The sequence below is a fragment of the Notolepis coatsorum genome (genome assembly GCF_963971535.1).
Source record: "Notolepis coatsorum genome assembly, chromosome: 8".
Taxonomy (NCBI): Eukaryota; Metazoa; Chordata; class Actinopteri; order Aulopiformes; family Paralepididae; genus Notolepis; species Notolepis coatsorum.
The window spans coordinates 154996610-155015237 of record NC_140172.1 but is presented as its reverse complement, the minus strand read 5'-3'; the positions used below and the strand labels follow the sequence as shown (position 1 = coordinate 155015237).

Genomic DNA, 18628 nt, shown 5'->3' with positions numbered 1-18628 from the left:
ACACCGCGGTCCCGCTCAGCCCAGAATAAACAAGTCAGGTGTGACAGCACCCTACTGTAAGCATCATTCGTAGCCCACGGCCCAATAATCCCTCGCCAGCTGTTTTAATTATTGCAGCGGTTGTGCTGAGCGAAACACCCCGTGACGCACCAGCGGGTCGGTTGCCTCCGAACACTGGCTGGCTGGCAGCCACGCTGCTTCAGAGGGAGGGAGGGGAGCGGGATGACTTGTGAGAAAGAAGAATCGTGAAAGCAAACCTCAAACCCCCCCCCCCGGGGGCAGAGAGGTGACTTGCTCGCTTTTCTTTTGTTCTCGCTCCCAGCGATTGTTGTCGGTTGCCGTTAAAATAATAATACGACTTCACCTTGAACACAGAGCCCCGCCGACGCTGTCAAGGCAACATTTTCCCCAAACGTGGGGGGGGGGCGGGGGGGGGGCTCTTCTTTTCTTCCATAATGAACGAGATGGTATTGATATCTTGCGTCTTCGCGCCCCCTGTGAGATCTTCATGAAGGCGTCGACTCGCGCGGAAAACAACAGTGTGCGGGATTCGGAGATGTGTTTGATTTATCTCTTTTTATCCACAGCCCTCCTTTATCGTAATAACTCCTACATCCCCTGGAACATACGTGTAAATAATTCATGACGACGTGTTTTGTCCTCTTCCTCTTCTTCTCACGTGTTGAGTGGAAGATGCATTGTGACCTTGAGAAAGATGCCTTTGAGGAACGATGGTGGCGCTGGTATTAATTCAAAACCAAATAATGCTACTTCGGATATTATGTTGTTTTTGCGTAGGACACAGACGTTGATTGTTTACCGGAGGAAAAGATTGATGTAAAACAAAAGCTAGTCAGTATTCCTTTTGATAAACTGTATCTGGTGAGATTTTGACCTTGGACCCGTTAGACTTATGAAAGCGTGTCTTATTATCTTGCCCTACAAAGGAAAACAACAGTAACCGTGGGAGTCGTGAAACAGCGACGTATCCTGGCCTGCCAAGTTGTTGATGAAAACAATTATGTCACACAATTATGGAAACAATTATGCCACAATTATGTAGAGTACAGTAGTCTACTGTTCCAAACGCACCTTTCAGTGTAGAAAGACGAACGGTGCCTTCTCCCACTTTGGTAATTCTACCATTGGGTGTTGTTTGTATGTTAGCTTAGCATACATATAGCTGGTTAAAGGACTGGCATCAGTTCTGTACTTCGAGCAAGGCACTAACACTGCCAGTGTTAGGGGGCCTGTGTAGCTCAATTGGTAGAGCGCCTGTTCCTCTGAGCAAGGCACTAACACTACCAGGGTTAATGCCAGGGTTGGGGGTCCTGAGTAGCTCAATGGGTAGAGCGCCTGTCCCTCTGAGCAAGGCACTAACACTGCCCGGGTTATGGAGTACGATTCCCAGTTTTCCAACAAACTGCCCGAACTGGCTGATTTTGGTGCATATATGAATATGAATATGTTACAATAGAAACATGCGTTCACACATTGGTCATTATCTATAGTTGTAGTCATTTCTTTTACCTGAAAAAAATTATAAATTCTAACCAAATTTTGGATTGGATTTTCTCCATTTTTCTCTGCTCTGAGACTTGAGGTTTAACTAGATTAAAATAAACATCATGTTCTTCAAATATCTTTAGATTTCAATGTATGACACATCATAATACTTTCATAATATGTAAAAATATGAAAAATTACAGAGGGAGACGAACTGCTGGGCTCGGTCACATGATACTACTATGCACTCAGAATATAACACTCAAGATCAACACTATTTGATGAACGATGTCACTGGCCCTTAGCTGCCACAGATGTACAGTACAGATGTACAGTACCCCTTCTGCTGACCTGTTGTTCACCCTTTGGATGAAAGCGTCAAGCTAACTAAATGTAAAAATGACATCAGGTCTTTTTTATTTTTTATTTTTTTGCTTCATTCACTCATGTTCCCCCTCTGTGTGCCTCAGTGGTGGGGAACGCTAAGGACATCGACTGGTTCGCCCCCAACGGAGACCAGATCCTGCCCAACAGACAGGACATCCTGGTGACGCGCGCCGACGAGTCCACGTCCACGCTCACCATCTACCACGCCGACGGGGACAGCAGCGGCATCTACAAGTGCGTGGCCAGGAACACGGAGGAGAAGACAGAGGCCCAGGCCACCGTCCAGGTCAAGATCTTCCGTAAGTTCAAACCCCACTTTCTTTCTTTTTTTTAAACAATATGTTTATTTGTATTTTCTTTTTTTTTTTCAGTTTTACAGCATCAGTTCAACAGTTCAACAACCATACAAAAGGAAATGCTGCCAACTGCCCCCCCCCTCCCCCCTCCCCGAGTTACAGAAAAATAGATACAAAATACCCCCCCCCCCCCTGAAATAAAAATAAAAAATCAATATAAACCAAAAAAAAAAACTCTAGGCCAGACCCCCCCTCCCCTCCCCCAGACTAGGACCTCAACAAATTAATTTTTATTTTTTTTTATTTTTACACATTTTTGAGAATCTAGTAAACCCAGTTACACCCGTCTAACAGGTGCCCATACTTCTACACCAAACAAATAAATATCTAACGTTACATCTTTTCTCTTCAAAGAGCAACTAATAACATTTACAGTTTTTACTGTCTGTGTGTACCCAGCCTTCCCTGTCACCGATCTGCTTCACTGCACTCTGTTTTAAAGGTCAGAATCAGAATCAGAATCAGAATCAGAATCAGAATCAGAATCTGAAAGGTCTTCATTGCCAAGTAGTCTCTACACATACAAGGAATTTATCTGGTCGTTTGGTGCGACATTGACGGACAGACAATTACGCTAGAATCAAATAAAAGGTAGAATAAGATACAACGGAATATAAACTAAATTAAAATAGAAGTAAAATAGAAGATACTATCATTTATAAAATAGAAATAGGCCAGGGCTGAACAATTGTGCATTATGTGGTTGAGTATATACACGAATTAGAATAAAAAAGGGTTGTGCAAGGTGCTGTGAGTGGTGTTTCTTTGTTAAAGTAAGTGGTCTACATGTTAAAATAGCTCTACATTCATTGATATATAGAGTGTCTGGTCAGTAACATGGGTCTCCTAGTTCCTCCTGCTCTGCAGTAAACAGAGAAATAAATGTCCTGGTATCCCGTTCCCACTTTATCCAATCTGGAGAGATAACTCCACATGGGGGAAAAAAATTTCTGCAAAAATTACAAAAGAAAACAAAGAAAGAGAAAGAAAGCGCAAATATGCACTTGAAACAAGTAAAATAATCAGAAATGTTGGCTTGGCAAGATTTCTTGGAATACATATCTAGGGTTCTCTCTTCTGAAGAGTGGAGGGACTGAGAGACCCATGTTACTGACAAAACACTCTGTATCAGTGATGACTGTTTACTGCAGAGTGGAGGGACTGAGAGACACTGACCAGACACTCTGTATCAGTGATGGCTGTTTACTGCAGAGTGGAGGGACTGAGAGACCCATGTTACTGACCAGACACTCTGTATCAGTGATGGCTGTTTACTGCAGAGTGGAGGGACTGGGAGACCCATGTTACTGACCAAACACTCTGTATCAGTGATGACTGTTTACTGAAGAGTGGAGGGACTGAGAGACCCATGTTACTGACCAAACACTCTGTATCAGTGATGACTGTTTACTGCAGAGTGGAGGGACTGAGAGACACTGACCAGACACTCTGTATCAGTGATGGCTGTTTACTGAAGAGTGGAGGGACTGGGAGACCCATGTTACTGACCAAACACTCTGTATCAGTGATGACTGTTTACTGCAGAGTGGAGGGACTGAGAGACACTGACCAGACACTCTGTATCAGTGATGGCTGTTTACTGAAGAGTGGAGGGACTGGGAGACCCATGTTACTGACCAAACACTCTGTATCAGTGATGGCTGTTTACTGAAGAGTGGAGGGACTGAGAGACCCATGTTACTGACCAGACACTCTATATCAGTGATGACTGTTTACTGCAGAGTGGAGGGACTGAGAGACCCATGTTACTGACCAAACACTCTGTATCAGTGATGGCTGTTTACTGAAGAGTGGAGGGACTGAGAGACCCATGTTACTGACCAGACACTCTATATCAGTGATGACTGTTTACTGCAGAGCAGAGGGACTGAGAGACCCATGTTACTGACCAAACACTCTGTATCAGTGATGGCTGTTTACTGAAGAGTGGAGGGACTGGGAGACCCATGTTACTGACCAGACACTCTATATCAGTGATGTCTGTTTACTGCAGAGTGGAGGGACTGAGAGACCCATGTTACTGACCAAACACTCTGTATCAGTGATGTCTGTTTACTGCAGAGTGGAGGGACTGGGAGACCCATGTTACTGACCAGACACTCTATATCAGTGATGGCTGTTTACTGCAGAGTGGAGGGACTGAGAGACCCATGTTACTGACCAAACACTCTGTATCAGTGATGGCTGTTTACTGCAGAGTGGAGGGACTGAGAGACCCATGTTACTGACCAAACACTCTGTATCAGTGATGGCTGTTGGAATGTAGTGCTGTTTAACACAAATTTTAACAACTGAATGTGCCACTTACAGCTCCTTCATTCGGTCAAATGTGTGATAAGCGAGGACCAGTTGAACGCCTGCTAATGAGTTGTTGACGCCACTCGTTGTCGACGCCACTCGTTGTTGACGCCACTTGTCGTGTCATCCTGTGGATTTACTGTCACTCAAAAAGGACAAAGTGACTCATAACCACACTCACGTGGGTTAGGGTTAGGGTTAGGGTGGGGGCCAGGATCAATTCATTTTCCATTCAGTGAATTCCAAATGAAAGTCCTGGAAAGTATTTTGGTGTGAAAAGGTTGTGTCCATCCAACCTGTTGACAAGTAAATGAGAATGAATGTTCTGTCATCATCATCATCGAGTAAACAACGTCTTCTGTTTACATTTTGAATTGCTCGAATTTAAAGGTAATAGAGTTTTCGCACGGAATGTCAGTGTACTCTTTTTTTCCAAAATGGCCGCATGTAACCGTTGGTAACCACTTTCACCGTCTGTGCAGCGGGTTAGCAGGTAAAACCATAGATATATATAGAACACTAGATAGCTTGCCCGCGCTGCCGGCCAATGGAGAGCGACGTCACTGAACCGCCGCCATCTTGGGAGAGTCAGCCTTGAGTGAGAGTGAGTGAGCTGCACAGACAAAAATACTCATAACTCGCTGAAATATTGACAGATTTACAAACGGTTTGGTTTATTACAAGCATTATTAACGTGGCTATGATTCAAGCGGTTTGTAAAAAAAAAAACATCTTTAATTTTTTTTTTATAAGTATGCAGTATCATAACTACACCTTTGATGTTTATAGCAAACCAACCCGTTTGTAAATCCGTCAATATTTCAGCGAGTTATGAATATTGTTGTCTGTGCAGCTCACTCACTCTCACTCAAGGCTGACTCTCCCAAGATGGCGGCGGTTCAGTGACGCTGGTGACTCCGCCTTAAGCTATCTAGTGTTCTATAGATATCTATGGGTAAAACACTGTTGCTGTTCCACCGGAACTTGTTTTCAAGATCCAGTCATAAAACGTCAAATTATAAAACTTCCGTCTATGTATCTCTCACATGTCAACACAATGCAACTGTTGTTTTGCACATCTTTGTTGTCTCTTCCAACATGAAGGACAAATATGTCCTAAATATTATGTGAAAGGCCTCTATTGATCCCAACCCTGCTCTACACTGCCCTGCGGAAGCTATACGTTAAAACAAAAACCAAAATTCTAAATCAAGTTGAGAAATTGAACTTCTCAATATCTGTTTTTTCTTGTGACAACGTTTCAGATTTCAATCTTGCTCTGTTTTAGAGAAAAGGGGGTAGCCTATAGGGAGGTGTAGTGGTTACGTTATTGCTGTTCCCGGCCGGTCCACCTCGCAAAATTGCAACGTATTTCCCCCATTGACCATTTCTAAATCGTCTCGTTTAAAACAAATAAAGCATGAACATTTGCACGGTGTACCTTTCCGTGCGTATTCATCCACAATATATAGCTCAACATGAAAATATATTCGCAATGAATCGTAAAAAGAAATCGCAGAATTTTATTTCAACCAAAAAATGCTTAAACAATAATGTTAGTGATAGAAGGGAACTCGTTTTGTGCAAAAAATGGAAAGCTTTCCAAAGTTCATGAGGCAGAATTGTTACCGATAATCCATTTTCCGAATGATAAATCCCCTATGCGGGTGGACCTCGCGGGCGTACCAAAGTGACGTCAGACTACACCTCCCTATAAAGAATTGCAGTAACTAATTGCAGCCATTTTATCGGGTTTCACTGTTTGCATAGTCGCTGCGGTTCGCTTCTGCAGGGCAGTATAGACGAGGAGCGTTTAGCGAGCAGCCAGAGACCCTGCTGCTAGCGGCTGTAGAGAAGTGTCAGTGAAAACAGAGCTGTCAAGGAACGCTTATCCCCGCTCATTTCATTTACACGGATCATTTATTTGACGAGACCATTTCTGAAGCCAGAGAAGAGTCATTCTTGTCACATCGCATAGTCTGTTATTAGCCTTGATAATAGGCGTTCCGAAATAAATAGAACCTTTAATTAACGCCCCCGGGATTATTAGCACCCGTGGCAGAAATTATTTTAAAAAGGCTTGTTAAAAGATAAACAATACAAATAATGAGGCACATCTATGCTCAGAAAACCGTGAAAAAATATGTACTTTGTGAAACCACAAAAAAAAATGATGTACAGTAATAATAATAATAATAATAATACACTTTATTTGTATAGCACCTTTCATACAAGATTTGCAGCCCAAAGTGCTTCACAGCAGTGACACAAAATAGACATTGGCATAAATGTAGGCATTTGCATAAAATTGGCACAATTATAGACAGGGCATAAAATGAGCACATAATTGACATTAAGACCTCCCTGAAAATGTGTTATAGATTTCTGTCATTAAAATCTATAAAAAATAATACAAGATAAAATTAAGAAAAGACATTTCTGCCATTAAAATATATAAAAAGGATTGTGATAGATTCCTGTGGTTCCTGCGTGCAGGTGCTGAGGCCCAGTGACAGCTTTTACTCAAAATAGATACTTGATGATGATGATGATGATGATGATGATGATGATGATGATGATGATGATGATGATGATGACGATGATGATGGTGGTGATGATAAGAATAATGTTTCACATATCACCACAGGTGAAAGGATTGTCATAGTGTGGAAGTTCCTTTCAAAGCCTTTTGTTCACAACTCCCCCTCCCCCCTGTATCCTCCTCTCCTCTCCCCTCACCTGGTCATCCCTCCCCCTGTATCCTCCTCTCCTCTCCCCTCACCTGGTCATCCCTCCCCCTGTATCCTCCTTTCCTCTCCCCTCACCTGGTCATCCCTCCCCCCTGTATCCTCCTTTCCTCTCCCCTCACCTGGTCATCCCTCCCCCCTGTATCCTCCTCTCCTCTCTCCTCACCTGGTCATCCCTCCTCCCTGTATCCTCCTTTCCTCTCCCCTCACCTGGTCATCCCTCCCCCCTGTATCCTCCTCTCCTCTCCCCTCACCTGGTCACCCCCCCCCCCCCCCCTGTATCCTCCTCTCCTCTCCCCTCACCTGGTCATCCCTCCCCCCTGTATCCTCCTTTCCTCTCCCCTCACCTAGTCATCCCTCCCCCCTGTATCCTCCTTCCCTCTCCCCTCACCTGGTCATCCCTCCCTCCCTGTATCCTCCTCTCCTCTCCCCTCACCTGGTCACCCCCCCCCCCCCCTGTATCCTCCTCTCCTCTCCCCTCACCTGGTCATCCCTCCCCCCTGTATCCTCCTCTCCTCTCCCCTCACCTGGTCATCCCTCCCCCTGTATCATCCTTTCCTCTCCCCTCACCTGGTCATCCCTCCCCCCTGTATCCCCCTTTCCTCTCCCCTCACCTGATCGTCCCTCCCCCCTGTATCCCCCTTTCCTCTCCCCTCACCTGGTCATCCCTCCCCCCTGTATCCCCCTTTCCTCTCCCCTCACCTGATCGTCCCTCCCCCCTGTATCCCCCTTTCCTCTCCCCTCACCTGGTCACCCCTCCCGCTGTATCCTCCTTCCCTCTCCCCTCATCTGGCCAGAGAAAGTCCTCTACCGAACTCTAAAAACCTAACTTGCATTTGATTAGCCATGCTAATGCTATTTCGAGCAGCTACTGAGACGATGTTTTGCATCCAATGAAAACATTTCATCTACAGTATACAGTAGATCATATTAGAATATTTTCTAATACAAACTGGAAGTTATATAATGGCTAAAAAGCTTTTTTCAAAGAGGATACACGTCAGATACATAAATAATAACTTACTAAAAATAAATGACTGGATCAATCCCACTTGTGTCGTCACCGAATACATTTGTGTCATTTGTGTCATTTGTGTCAAAACTCACCACGTCTGCGTCTCTTTCTCTTCTTCTACAGAGAAGATCACCTTCAAGAACGCGCCCAGCCCGCAGGAGTTCAACGAGGGCGATGACGCTGACATCATCTGCGACGCGGTCAGCTCACCGCCGCCCTCCATCATTTGGAAATACAAGGGATCTAAGGTCGTGCTGACCAAAGACGGTAAGACGACGGAGACCGAATCAAACGCACCCCGTGAGCGGGTCCGTCCACACAGAGATGCATTTAATTTCTTCATCTCAAACCTTCATTTGAAAACAAAAGGCGAATTAGGTTTCCCTCGTTCACAGCACACGTCGAGTGTGCATGAAAGCATATAAAATCACACGGCATATAAAATCATAACAATGACAACGAGACAAGGCAAAATCAAGGATAACAAATCAATTAACATATTATGTACAACTTGATTGACAAAGGTTGGAGATCAAGGTTTTAAACTCTGCAACAGAGGGGAGAATCTCAAGTTGTTGGAGTTCATTCCATGAGCAACATGCAGATTTACCCTGTTCAGAGAAAACTCAGGGGACCTTAAGGACCAGCCAGTCACTCACCACTTAGTCCAGTGCCTGTACTCTGTTTATAATGACGTCATGTGCATGCGCATACATGTTCCCTCGCGGTCACACAGAACAGATTATTATTATGCATTAATAGTAGGAAACATGTTTGTATGGGAAATTACTCGTTTTAGTTTAGTTTTTGTAAATATTGCCTTGAAATAGAGAAGCTGAAAAAGGTAGCAGGATGTAGCCTTCAATATATAAAGAAGTTATATTGTCAACAGATATGGTTGAAAAACAAACAATGTTTTAAATGTAATTGTAGATACAATATTGTAGTTACAATTTCTTAAATTTTATTAACTTAAACTAGAAAAGTAAATACAAACTAAATTAACATTGTAACTTACAGTTGACAGAAGGACAGTTTCCTTCTGAAGCACAACTTAAGAAATGTCTCATCCATCCAGTCGGGACCATTTGTCACATAGTGAGAGATTCCACAGCTCAAGCAAACCCCCACAGGGCTTGTATTTTGGTTTTGCTCTTCTCGTTCTTTGTTATGCTATTGTTATGCAAAGACACGTAGCTATGTGAGTACCGGTACTTGGCGCACGGCACGATGAGTCGAGTGAAAGTTGTGAACGCATTTTTGTGTGCACGTGCTTCTGCTCAGAAAAGTGGTGGAACGGCGTGGTACCGCGTGGCATGAGCACTGCACCCCTTGTCCCCACTGACTCTGTGGACTGGGTGGCATGTGGGCCAGCCCCCTGCTCTGTGCCTTGCCCCGGCCCAAAGCCCCTGTCTCCACACCCAGAAATGAATTTGCCCACAATGGTCTGTTTCTCAGAAGCATGGTGGTGGGTGTTTGTGACTATGGGGGTTGGGGGTTTGAAGAAGCAATGGAGGGAGGGGGGAGAGGGGGAGAGGGGGGGGGTAATGGGGGTATGCAGGAGAGCCAATAATAGAGCTGGAGGACCACTTGTCTCATCATTGTTGCATTTAAAAGTAGTTTATTCTTGGGAGCTCCAGTAGCTCACCGCGTACCTCGAGCGCTATTTCGGCGCCGGGGACAACCGTGCTCGTCACGGATCTGGGGTTTAGCGAGTTCGAATCCCGGACTGCAGCCGTGCCTTTCCCAGAGTGTCTTCCCCCCCATCTGTACCCCTTCAGCCTGTTTCTGTCGGTCATTCTTGACCAGAGTAAATGCTATAAACGCAAAAAAGAGCCAGCGGAATGGCCAAAGTTTAAAAAAAAAAAAATAGTTTATTCTTATTTGGTGCGGCTTAATGGGGCGACAGTGCCTCGGGAGGTAGAACAGTCATCTGGCAATCCGGAGGTTCCCGGTTTGATTCCCGCTCCTCCCGGGCAGCGTGTCGATGTGTCCTTGTGAGGTTTCTGTCCTTGCCTTCTCGCTCGTTCTGTTCCTTTAACCACCCTCGCTTTGTTTTCATTCATTTTTTCTGTCAAGTATTTCAATTCCCTCGTTCACACGTTTCTCCCCGCTGACGTCATCTGAGACGTCGCTGATTGGTTCCCTCACTTCCCCACGCTTTTCAATCACATTCCCCAGCTGTCACTGCCTTTCAATCAATCGATCCCTCATTATTTATACCCCGTTTTCCCCACCCTAAGTTGTTGGTTCGTCTTGATTTGTCGCTGGATGTTTTTTCCCGTTGCTGCTGTTTCACTGTGCTATTCTCCAGGAATTCCTAAGAAGCCTCCGCTTTCCTAGAAGCCTCCGCTTTCCTAGAAGCCTCCGCTTGGATACCTGCTCCGTGGCGCGCGCTCGCCTCCACTGTTGTCCTGTTCCTTTACGCAGCTCGTCTGGGTGAGTTTATCTAGATTGACTGTCTTGACCTATTTCCGATTTTCGTGTGTAAACCTTTACACTGAAGTCTACCACCTTTTTGTCAGACAGTCACTCACCCAGCCATTATCGTTTTTGCTCTTTCCTTTTTTGGAATAATATTTTGGGGATCTTCCACCTCCCACTGTGTATTGACACGAAGATATTATTTCACATTTGGACTGTGTTTGGATTTTTGCTCACTGTGTATTTACACGAAGATATTGTTTCACATTTGGACTGTGTTGGATTTTTGCTCACTGTGTATTTACACGAAGATAGTATTTCACAATTGGACGGTGTTTGGATTTTTGCTCACTGTGTGTTTACATGAAGATATTCACTTGGGCTGTTTTTGGAATATTGCTCATCACTGTGTTGTTTAACACGAAGAATATAACACCCTGTCCTCCAGCTCGTTTCAAGTCTGCTCTGTCACTGACCCGTTCCCTCTCTCCCTCTCTCGGTCTTGCACAACATCTGAGAGGTCCGCCGTGAGAGTCTGCAGAGCGGTACAGAGGTCTGCTCCTGCTTCCCAAGACTACCCTTCCGGGAGAAGCTGCAGAGCAGCAGAACTTTGCCCCTTGTTCTTTGTACCTGTTCTTGTTGACCTGCTTTCCCTGTTTCACTTATTCTTTATCAAATAAACAAGCCCTCGTATTTGGCAACTCTGAATCCTACTCTCTTGTGTCGTTAGCGTTTGGGGTCGGTGTCAAACCATAACATTACGAACCAACCAATGACGACCCCAGCCGACACAGAGAGAGTAGTCACCTTGGGCATCGAGGGGGTGGTAAGGCGTGCCCTACGCTTCCATCGCGCTCCAGGCAATGTACCTGTTAACCGTCTCTTTGTCCCCAACTCAGTCCGGTCCCGGGTCCTCCAGTGGGGCCATACCAGCCGGTTCGCCTGCCACCCGGGCGTTCATCGCACGTTCTCCCTCCTGGCTCGTCGATTCTGGTGGCCCACCATGAGGAACGACGTCAAGGGGTTCGTACTGGCCTGCGCAGTCTGCGCCCGCAAGAGAGTCAGCACAGCAGCGGCAGTCCAGTTAGAGTCAGCCAAGGAACACGCCCTACAGCTGGATGCGGCTGCAGCTGCTGTACAGGGACTCCGAGAGCAGGTCCTGCTTGTTCAAGGTTCAATGGCCGCTTTGGCGGGACAACAGTCCGACATTCTCGCTCAGCTTCACTCGCTGGGCGACACCGTTAATGCCTTTCACCTCTCACACCCTTCAGGAACATTCCCCGCAGCCCCAGCAGATCTCGCATCTCGGGAACCCCTTCTCTCCGTCCCACGGCTGTTCGACGGTAATCCCGAGGAGTGTGCCACATTCATCATGCAATGTGAGTTGGTTTTCCGTCATCAACCAAGCCGTTTTTCTGCTCGTGGGTCCCAAGTGGCTTATATAACCAACCTACTTTCAGGCCATGCTGCCCAGTGGGTCACTTCCTCCTGGGCAATGGAGGCAGATTTTTTGTTCTCCTACCCAGACTTCGTGGCGGAGCTCCGCAGAGTGTTCCACCATCCAGCCCGAGGTCTGGACCCTGGAGCCCGGTTGGGGACCTTCCGACAGGGGAGCGGCAGGGTGACGGACTATGTCATGGAGTTTCGACTGGCGGCGGTGGAGAGTGGATGGAACGAACCTGCTCTTCGCCTAACCTTCATGAGGGGGCTCTGTGACGCAGTCAGGGACCAGCTCGCGACCCAGGAGGAACCTGGTTCCCTCGAGGACCTGTTCAGCCTCGCCATCCGCGTCGACGGACGCCTCCAGGAGAGAAGACGTGAGAGAACCCGACGGGGACCCCCAGACGCACCCCCCGAGGACCACGACCTCGAGGAGGATTTCGGTACCCCAGACGTACCCCCCGAGGACCACGACCTCGAGGAGGTTTTCTTTACCCCAGACGTACCCCCCGAGTACTACGACCCCGAGGGGGTGTTCAGGGAGTCCAGGGCTCAGGTCTTTCCGCCTCGCCGGCCTTACGACTGTGCCGTCGACCGCCGCTCAGGGGCTCCCTTTCCCAGCGGCCGCCTCTACAGTGCTGTCCGTCCTGCCCCCTCCGTGACTGATGGGTTTGTTCCCTCCCGAGCCGTGACCAAGGAGGAACCCATGCAGCTGGGACGCAACCGCCTTAGCCCGGCCGAGCGGGAGTCCAGGCTCTTCTCCGGCCGTTGCCTCTACTGTGGCCGGGATGGACACCGTGTCTCCAATTGCCGTGCCCGGCCAAGAGGACCAGGCTCGCCAAGACCCCGGGAGATCCTGGTGAGCCGTCTTTCCTGTCCCCCGCCCCGGAGGCCCGCTGGTGAGTCGCCTCCGGACCTCTCGTCCATACCCACCCGTGCACCACCCAACCGTCTGGCGGACGTCACCCTAGCCTGGGCGGACCAGCGGGCGACGGTGGGTGCACTCATGGACTCTGGTGCTGAGGGGAGTTTCATGGACGTTGGGTTTGCCACCCGGGCCGGCATTCCGCTTGAGGACCTCGAGAGGCCCTTGGAGGTCTTCGCAATGGATCATCGCCGCCTGGCTGACGTCACTCAACGCACCTGTCCAGTCCTTCTCACCGTTGCTGGTGACCACGTTGAGAGGCTCCAGTTTTTCGTCACCAGCTCTCCTCTTGTCCCTGTGGTCCTGGGCAGGCCCTGGCTCGCGCTGCACGAGCCCCACATCGCCTGGTCCTCCGGTGCCATCAAGGGGTGGAGCCCCTCCTGTCGTGCCCGGTGTCTTCGGGTGCCGTCCAGCCCCCTCACCGGGTCCCAGTCCTCGTCTCCGGCCTCCCTCGCCGGTTCTCTGTCCCTGTGCCCGGCCTCCGCTGTCGGGTCCCAGTCCCCGTCTCCGGCCTCCCTCGCCGGTCCTCTGTCCACGTCTCCGGTCCCCCTCTCCGGGCCTCTGTCTTTGTCCCCCTCTCCAGTGCCCCTGATCGCCGGCTTCCTTGGGTCCCGTCCGGGCAGGCCGGGGCCGTGTGGGTCGCCGGGTGCTGTAAGGTTTGGCTCTTTCCCCACCACGGGCTTCTTGAAGTACTGTGATGATTGGTCCGCTGCTCCAGACGTCTGAGCGCGCCTGTCGTGGTGCCGACCGGCGCCGGGTTCCTGCGCCGACTTACCGCCCTGGGCAGAGGGTGTGGCTCTCCGCAAGGGACCTCCCGCTACGGTCCTCGGCCAGGAGGCTCAAACCCCGTTTCGTCGGACCTTTCGAGGTCCTGAAGGTACTCAGTCCGGCGGCCCTGCGCCTGAAGCTTCCTGCATCCATGCACATCCGCCCCGTGTTCCATGTCTCCCGGGTTAAGCCCGTCTCCCTCAGTCCCCTTTTGCCTCCAGCTCCTGGTCCGGCGCCTCCCGTGTTGGTGGATGATCACTGACTTCCATCGAGCCCATCCTGACGGGCCGGGTCGGCCTGGTCGCCAGGTGGCTCCCGTTGAGGGGGGGGTACTGTGAGGTTTCTGTCCTTGCCTTCTCGCTCGTTCTGTTCCTTTAACCACCCTCGCTTTGTTTTCATTCATTTTTTCTGTCAAGTATTTCAATTCCCTCGTTCACACGTTTCTCCCCGCTGACGTCATCTGAGACGTCGCTGATTGGTTCCCTCACTTCCCCACGCTTTTCAATCACATTCCCCAGCTGTCACTGCCTTTCAATCAATCGATCCCTCATTATTTATACCCCGTTTTCCCCACCCTAAGTTGTTGGTTCGTCTTGATTTGTCGCTGGATGTTTTTTCCCGTTGCTGCTGTTTCACTGTGCTATTCTCCAGGAATTCCTAAGAAGCCTCCGCTTTCCTAGAAGCCTCCGCTTTCCTAGAAGCCTCCACTTGGATACCTGCTCCGTGGCGCGCGCTCGCCTCCACTGTTGTCCTGTTCCTTTACGCAGCTCGTCTGGGTGAGTTTATCTAGATTGACTGTCTTGACCTATTTCCGATTTTCGTGTGTAAACCTTTACACTGAAGTCTACCACCTTTTTGTCAGACAGTCACTCACCCAGCCATTATCGTTTTTGCTCTTTCCTTTTTTGGAATAATATTTTGGGGATCTTCCACCTCCCACTGTGTATTGACACGAAGATATTATTTCACATTTGGACTGTGTTTGGATTTTTGCTCACTGTGTATTTACACGAAGATATTGTTTCACATTTGGACTGTGTTGGATTTTTGCTCACTGTGTATTTACACGAAGATAGTATTTCACAATTGGACGGTGTTTGGATTTTTGCTCACTGTGTGTTTACATGAAGATATTCACTTGGGCTGTTTTTGGAATATTGCTCATCACTGTGTTGTTTAACACGAAGAATATAACACCCTGTCCTCCAGCTCGTTTCAAGTCTGCTCTGTCACTGACCCGTTCCCTCTCTCCCTCTCTCGGTCTTGCACAACATCTGAGAGGTCCGCCGTGAGAGTCTGCAGAGCGGTACAGAGGTCTGCTCCTGCTTCCCAAGACTACCCTTCCGGGAGAAGCTGCAGAGCAGCAGAACTTTGCCCCTTGTTCTTTGTACCTGTTCTTGTTGACCTGCTTTCCCTGTTTCACTTATTCTTTATCAAATAAACAAGCCCTCGTATTTGGCAACTCTGAATCCTACTCTCTTGTGTCGTTAGCGTTTGGGGTCGGTGTCAAACCATAACAGTCCTTGAGCAAGACACTTAACCCCTACTTGCTCCCGATGAGCAGGTTGGCACCTTGCATGGTTGCCTCCGCCGTCGGTGTGTGAATGTGTGAGTGAATGGGTAAAATGTGTTGTAAAGAAATTGTAAAGCGCTTTGGATAAAAGCTGGTATATAAATGCAGCCATTTACCATTTAATGTATGACTTTGCTGATGAACTGTGTCTTTGTTTTGTAAGCTCGTCGTCGCTGTAAATGAGGGTGACCTCTGTGTCTTACGAGTTTAAAATAAAAATCAACTGGCAAGCGGCCGGGTAGCGCAGCGGACTAAGCGTCTGTCTACCACCACAGAGCCAGTGGGATCGAATCCGGCTGTGGTGCCTCCGGCTTGGCCGACCATCCATACTAACACAATTGGCAGTGTCAGCGGGTGGGAAGCCGGCGAGGGTGGGTCCTGGTCGTTGTAAACAGCGACTTCTACAGGTCGGTCGGGGCGCCTGCACAGCAAGGGAAGGATCTGGGAGAGGTAGTGTGACCTTCCACACGTTACACTCCCCCAGTGAGAGTCCGCGCTGCCAGGTGAAAAGAAGCGGTGGGCTGGGTACACATGTGTCGGAGGAAGCATGTGATAGTCTCCGCCCTCCCGGACCGACGGTAGGGGGTAGAGTGCGCAACGACCAGGAAGGGGGATTGGGAATTGGCATAACGACTAACATTGGGATGGGAGAAAAACGAAAAAAGAAAGGGGGAAAAAAGATAATAAAAAAAATTATAATAATAAATCAACTGGCAGGCAGTCAGCTAGTTAGTGAGACAAGTAGCCTCTGATGCTGAGTGGATAACGAGGCTCATCAGGAAGTATGTGTCCCAGGTGTGCTCTCTTGGTTTTTTGTTTGGTTCTCGGTTTTTCAGGTTGATTTCAGGTTTGAAAAGACTGTATGTGTCTTTGAGTTTGTTTATACCGTGAGTATTTTCTGTTTAATAAAAGACCGGTTCTGGATTCATTAAATCTTTTTCTGCCTCTCTCGACGAGCCCTGCTATAACCTCACTCCATCGGCAGACTGTTTTCACTTGAGAAAAATGTGATTGTAAGACTCAATCCAAATTGTTCAATAAACTACTGAAAATGGCTTAGCAGCTGCATCTCTACACCGTTACCCTCATTGAGAATTCAAGGAGCTATTATGCAAATTGGCAACAAGCACACGTACCAGGAATTCCAAGTCGGCAGCTTATATTCATTCAGGACATGTCCTCCATACCCACTATGCTCTCTGTCTCGCTGAAGTTAACGGTGGCAAGTTACCACATATTGGACCACGACCTATTAGTGTCATCATCACACACGTGCAACTCAAGATTTCAGAGAAGTAAAGAGAAGCTCTCCCTCTTTCTCCAGGGGAAATAGTCTTTTTGCATATCCCTCCTACAGTAGTTACACATACTGTACACACAGAGTCCTCATATCCCTCCTAGTTACACATACACACAATCAATCAATCAAACCTCATATCCCTCCTAGTGACACATACCTGTACACAGTCCTCATATCTCTCCTAGTTACACATACACACAGTCCTCATATCCCTCCTAGTTACACATACACACAGTCCTCATATCCCTCCTAGTGACACATACATACAGTCCTCATATCCCTCCTAGTTACACATACTGTACACACAGTCCTCATATCCCTCCTAGTTACACATACACACAGTCCTCATATCCCTCCTAGTTACACATACACAGTCCTCATATCCCTCCTAGTTACACATACACACAGTCCTCATATCCCTCCTAGTTACACATACATACAGTCATCATATCCCTCCTAGTTACACATATACAGTCCTCATATCCCTCCTAGTTACACATACACAGTCCTCATATCCCTCCTAGTTACACATACACACAGTCCTCATATCCCTCCTAGTTACACATACACACAGTCCTCATATCCCTCCTAGTTACACATACACACAGTCCTCATATCCCTCCTAGTTACACATACACACATTCCTCATATTCCTCCTAGTTACACGTACTGTACACACAGTCCTCATATCCCTCCTAGTTACACATACTGTACACACAGTCCTCATATCCCTCCTAGTTACACATACATACTGTCCTCATATCCCTCCTAGTTACACACACACACAGTCCTCATATCCCTCCTAGTTACACACAGTCCTCATATCCCTCCTAGTTACACACAGTCCTCATATCCCTCCTAGTTACACATACATACTGTCCTCATATCCCTCCTAGTTACACACAGTCCTCATATCCCTCCTAGTTACACACAGTGCTCATATCCCTCCTAGTTACACACAGTCCTCATATCCCTCCTAGTTACACACAGTGCTCATATCCCTCCTAGTTACACACAGTCCTCATATCCCTCCTAGTTACACACAGTCCTCATATCCCTCCTAGTTACACACAGTCCTCATATCCCTCCTAGTTACACACAGTCCTCATATCCCTCCTAGTTACACGTACTGTACACACAGTCCTCATATCCCTCCTAGTTACACATACATACTGTCCTCATATCCCTCCTAGTTACACATACATACTGTCCTCATATCCCTCCTAGTTACACACAGTCCTCATATCTCTCCTAGTTACACACAGTCCTCATATCCCTCCTAGTGTGCAGTCTTGAAATTGCACACACACACACACACACACGCACACACACACACACACACACACACACACACACACACACACACACACACACACACACACACACACACACACACACACACACACACACACACACACACACAAACACACACACACACACACACATCATCAGAGAGGTCAGGGGGCGCAGGGTCGCCCGCAGTGCAGCGCCCCCTGGTGGAGCAGTTTCTGGGGTTCGGTGCCTTGCTCAAGGGCACATAGGCAGGACGGTGTGGACACCGTAGACGTAAATACCAGCCACCCATCAGTCAGTCACCAGCTCACAGCCGGAATAATAAACCCCCCCGTCGCGGGGACGACGGGGATCGAACCCGGCGACCTCGTCCGGTCCGCTCAGCTCATCCGTGAACGGCAGCTCTCTCACGGTTGCAGACGCGGGGCCTGTAGTGGGGATTTTTGTTTTCGCTCTTGGAACTCGGGACTATTTTAACCTTAAACGACCCCTCCCTCAGTGACCGCTGGAAGGCCTGCGCTGTAGTCAGTCACCACAGTGGCCCTGGTTGGCCTGCCTGCCTCTTGGACTCTCTG

The 18628-nt window shown here is 48.1% G+C and overlaps 1 protein-coding gene across 1 annotated transcript in view; it reads left to right on the top strand.

The window, feature by feature from the left end:
- ncam1a (neural cell adhesion molecule 1a) overlaps positions 1–18628 on the top strand; it is a gene marked incomplete at both ends in the record, with an annotated part of 230163 nt that overhangs the window by 5771 nt on the left and 205764 nt on the right. The window contains 2 exons of the mRNA XM_084320612.1: positions 1977–2192; positions 8454–8597. Of these exons, the coding sequence (XP_084176738.1) occupies positions 1977–2192; positions 8454–8597 (360 nt within the window). The remainder of the gene's footprint in view (positions 1–1976; positions 2193–8453; positions 8598–18628) is intronic.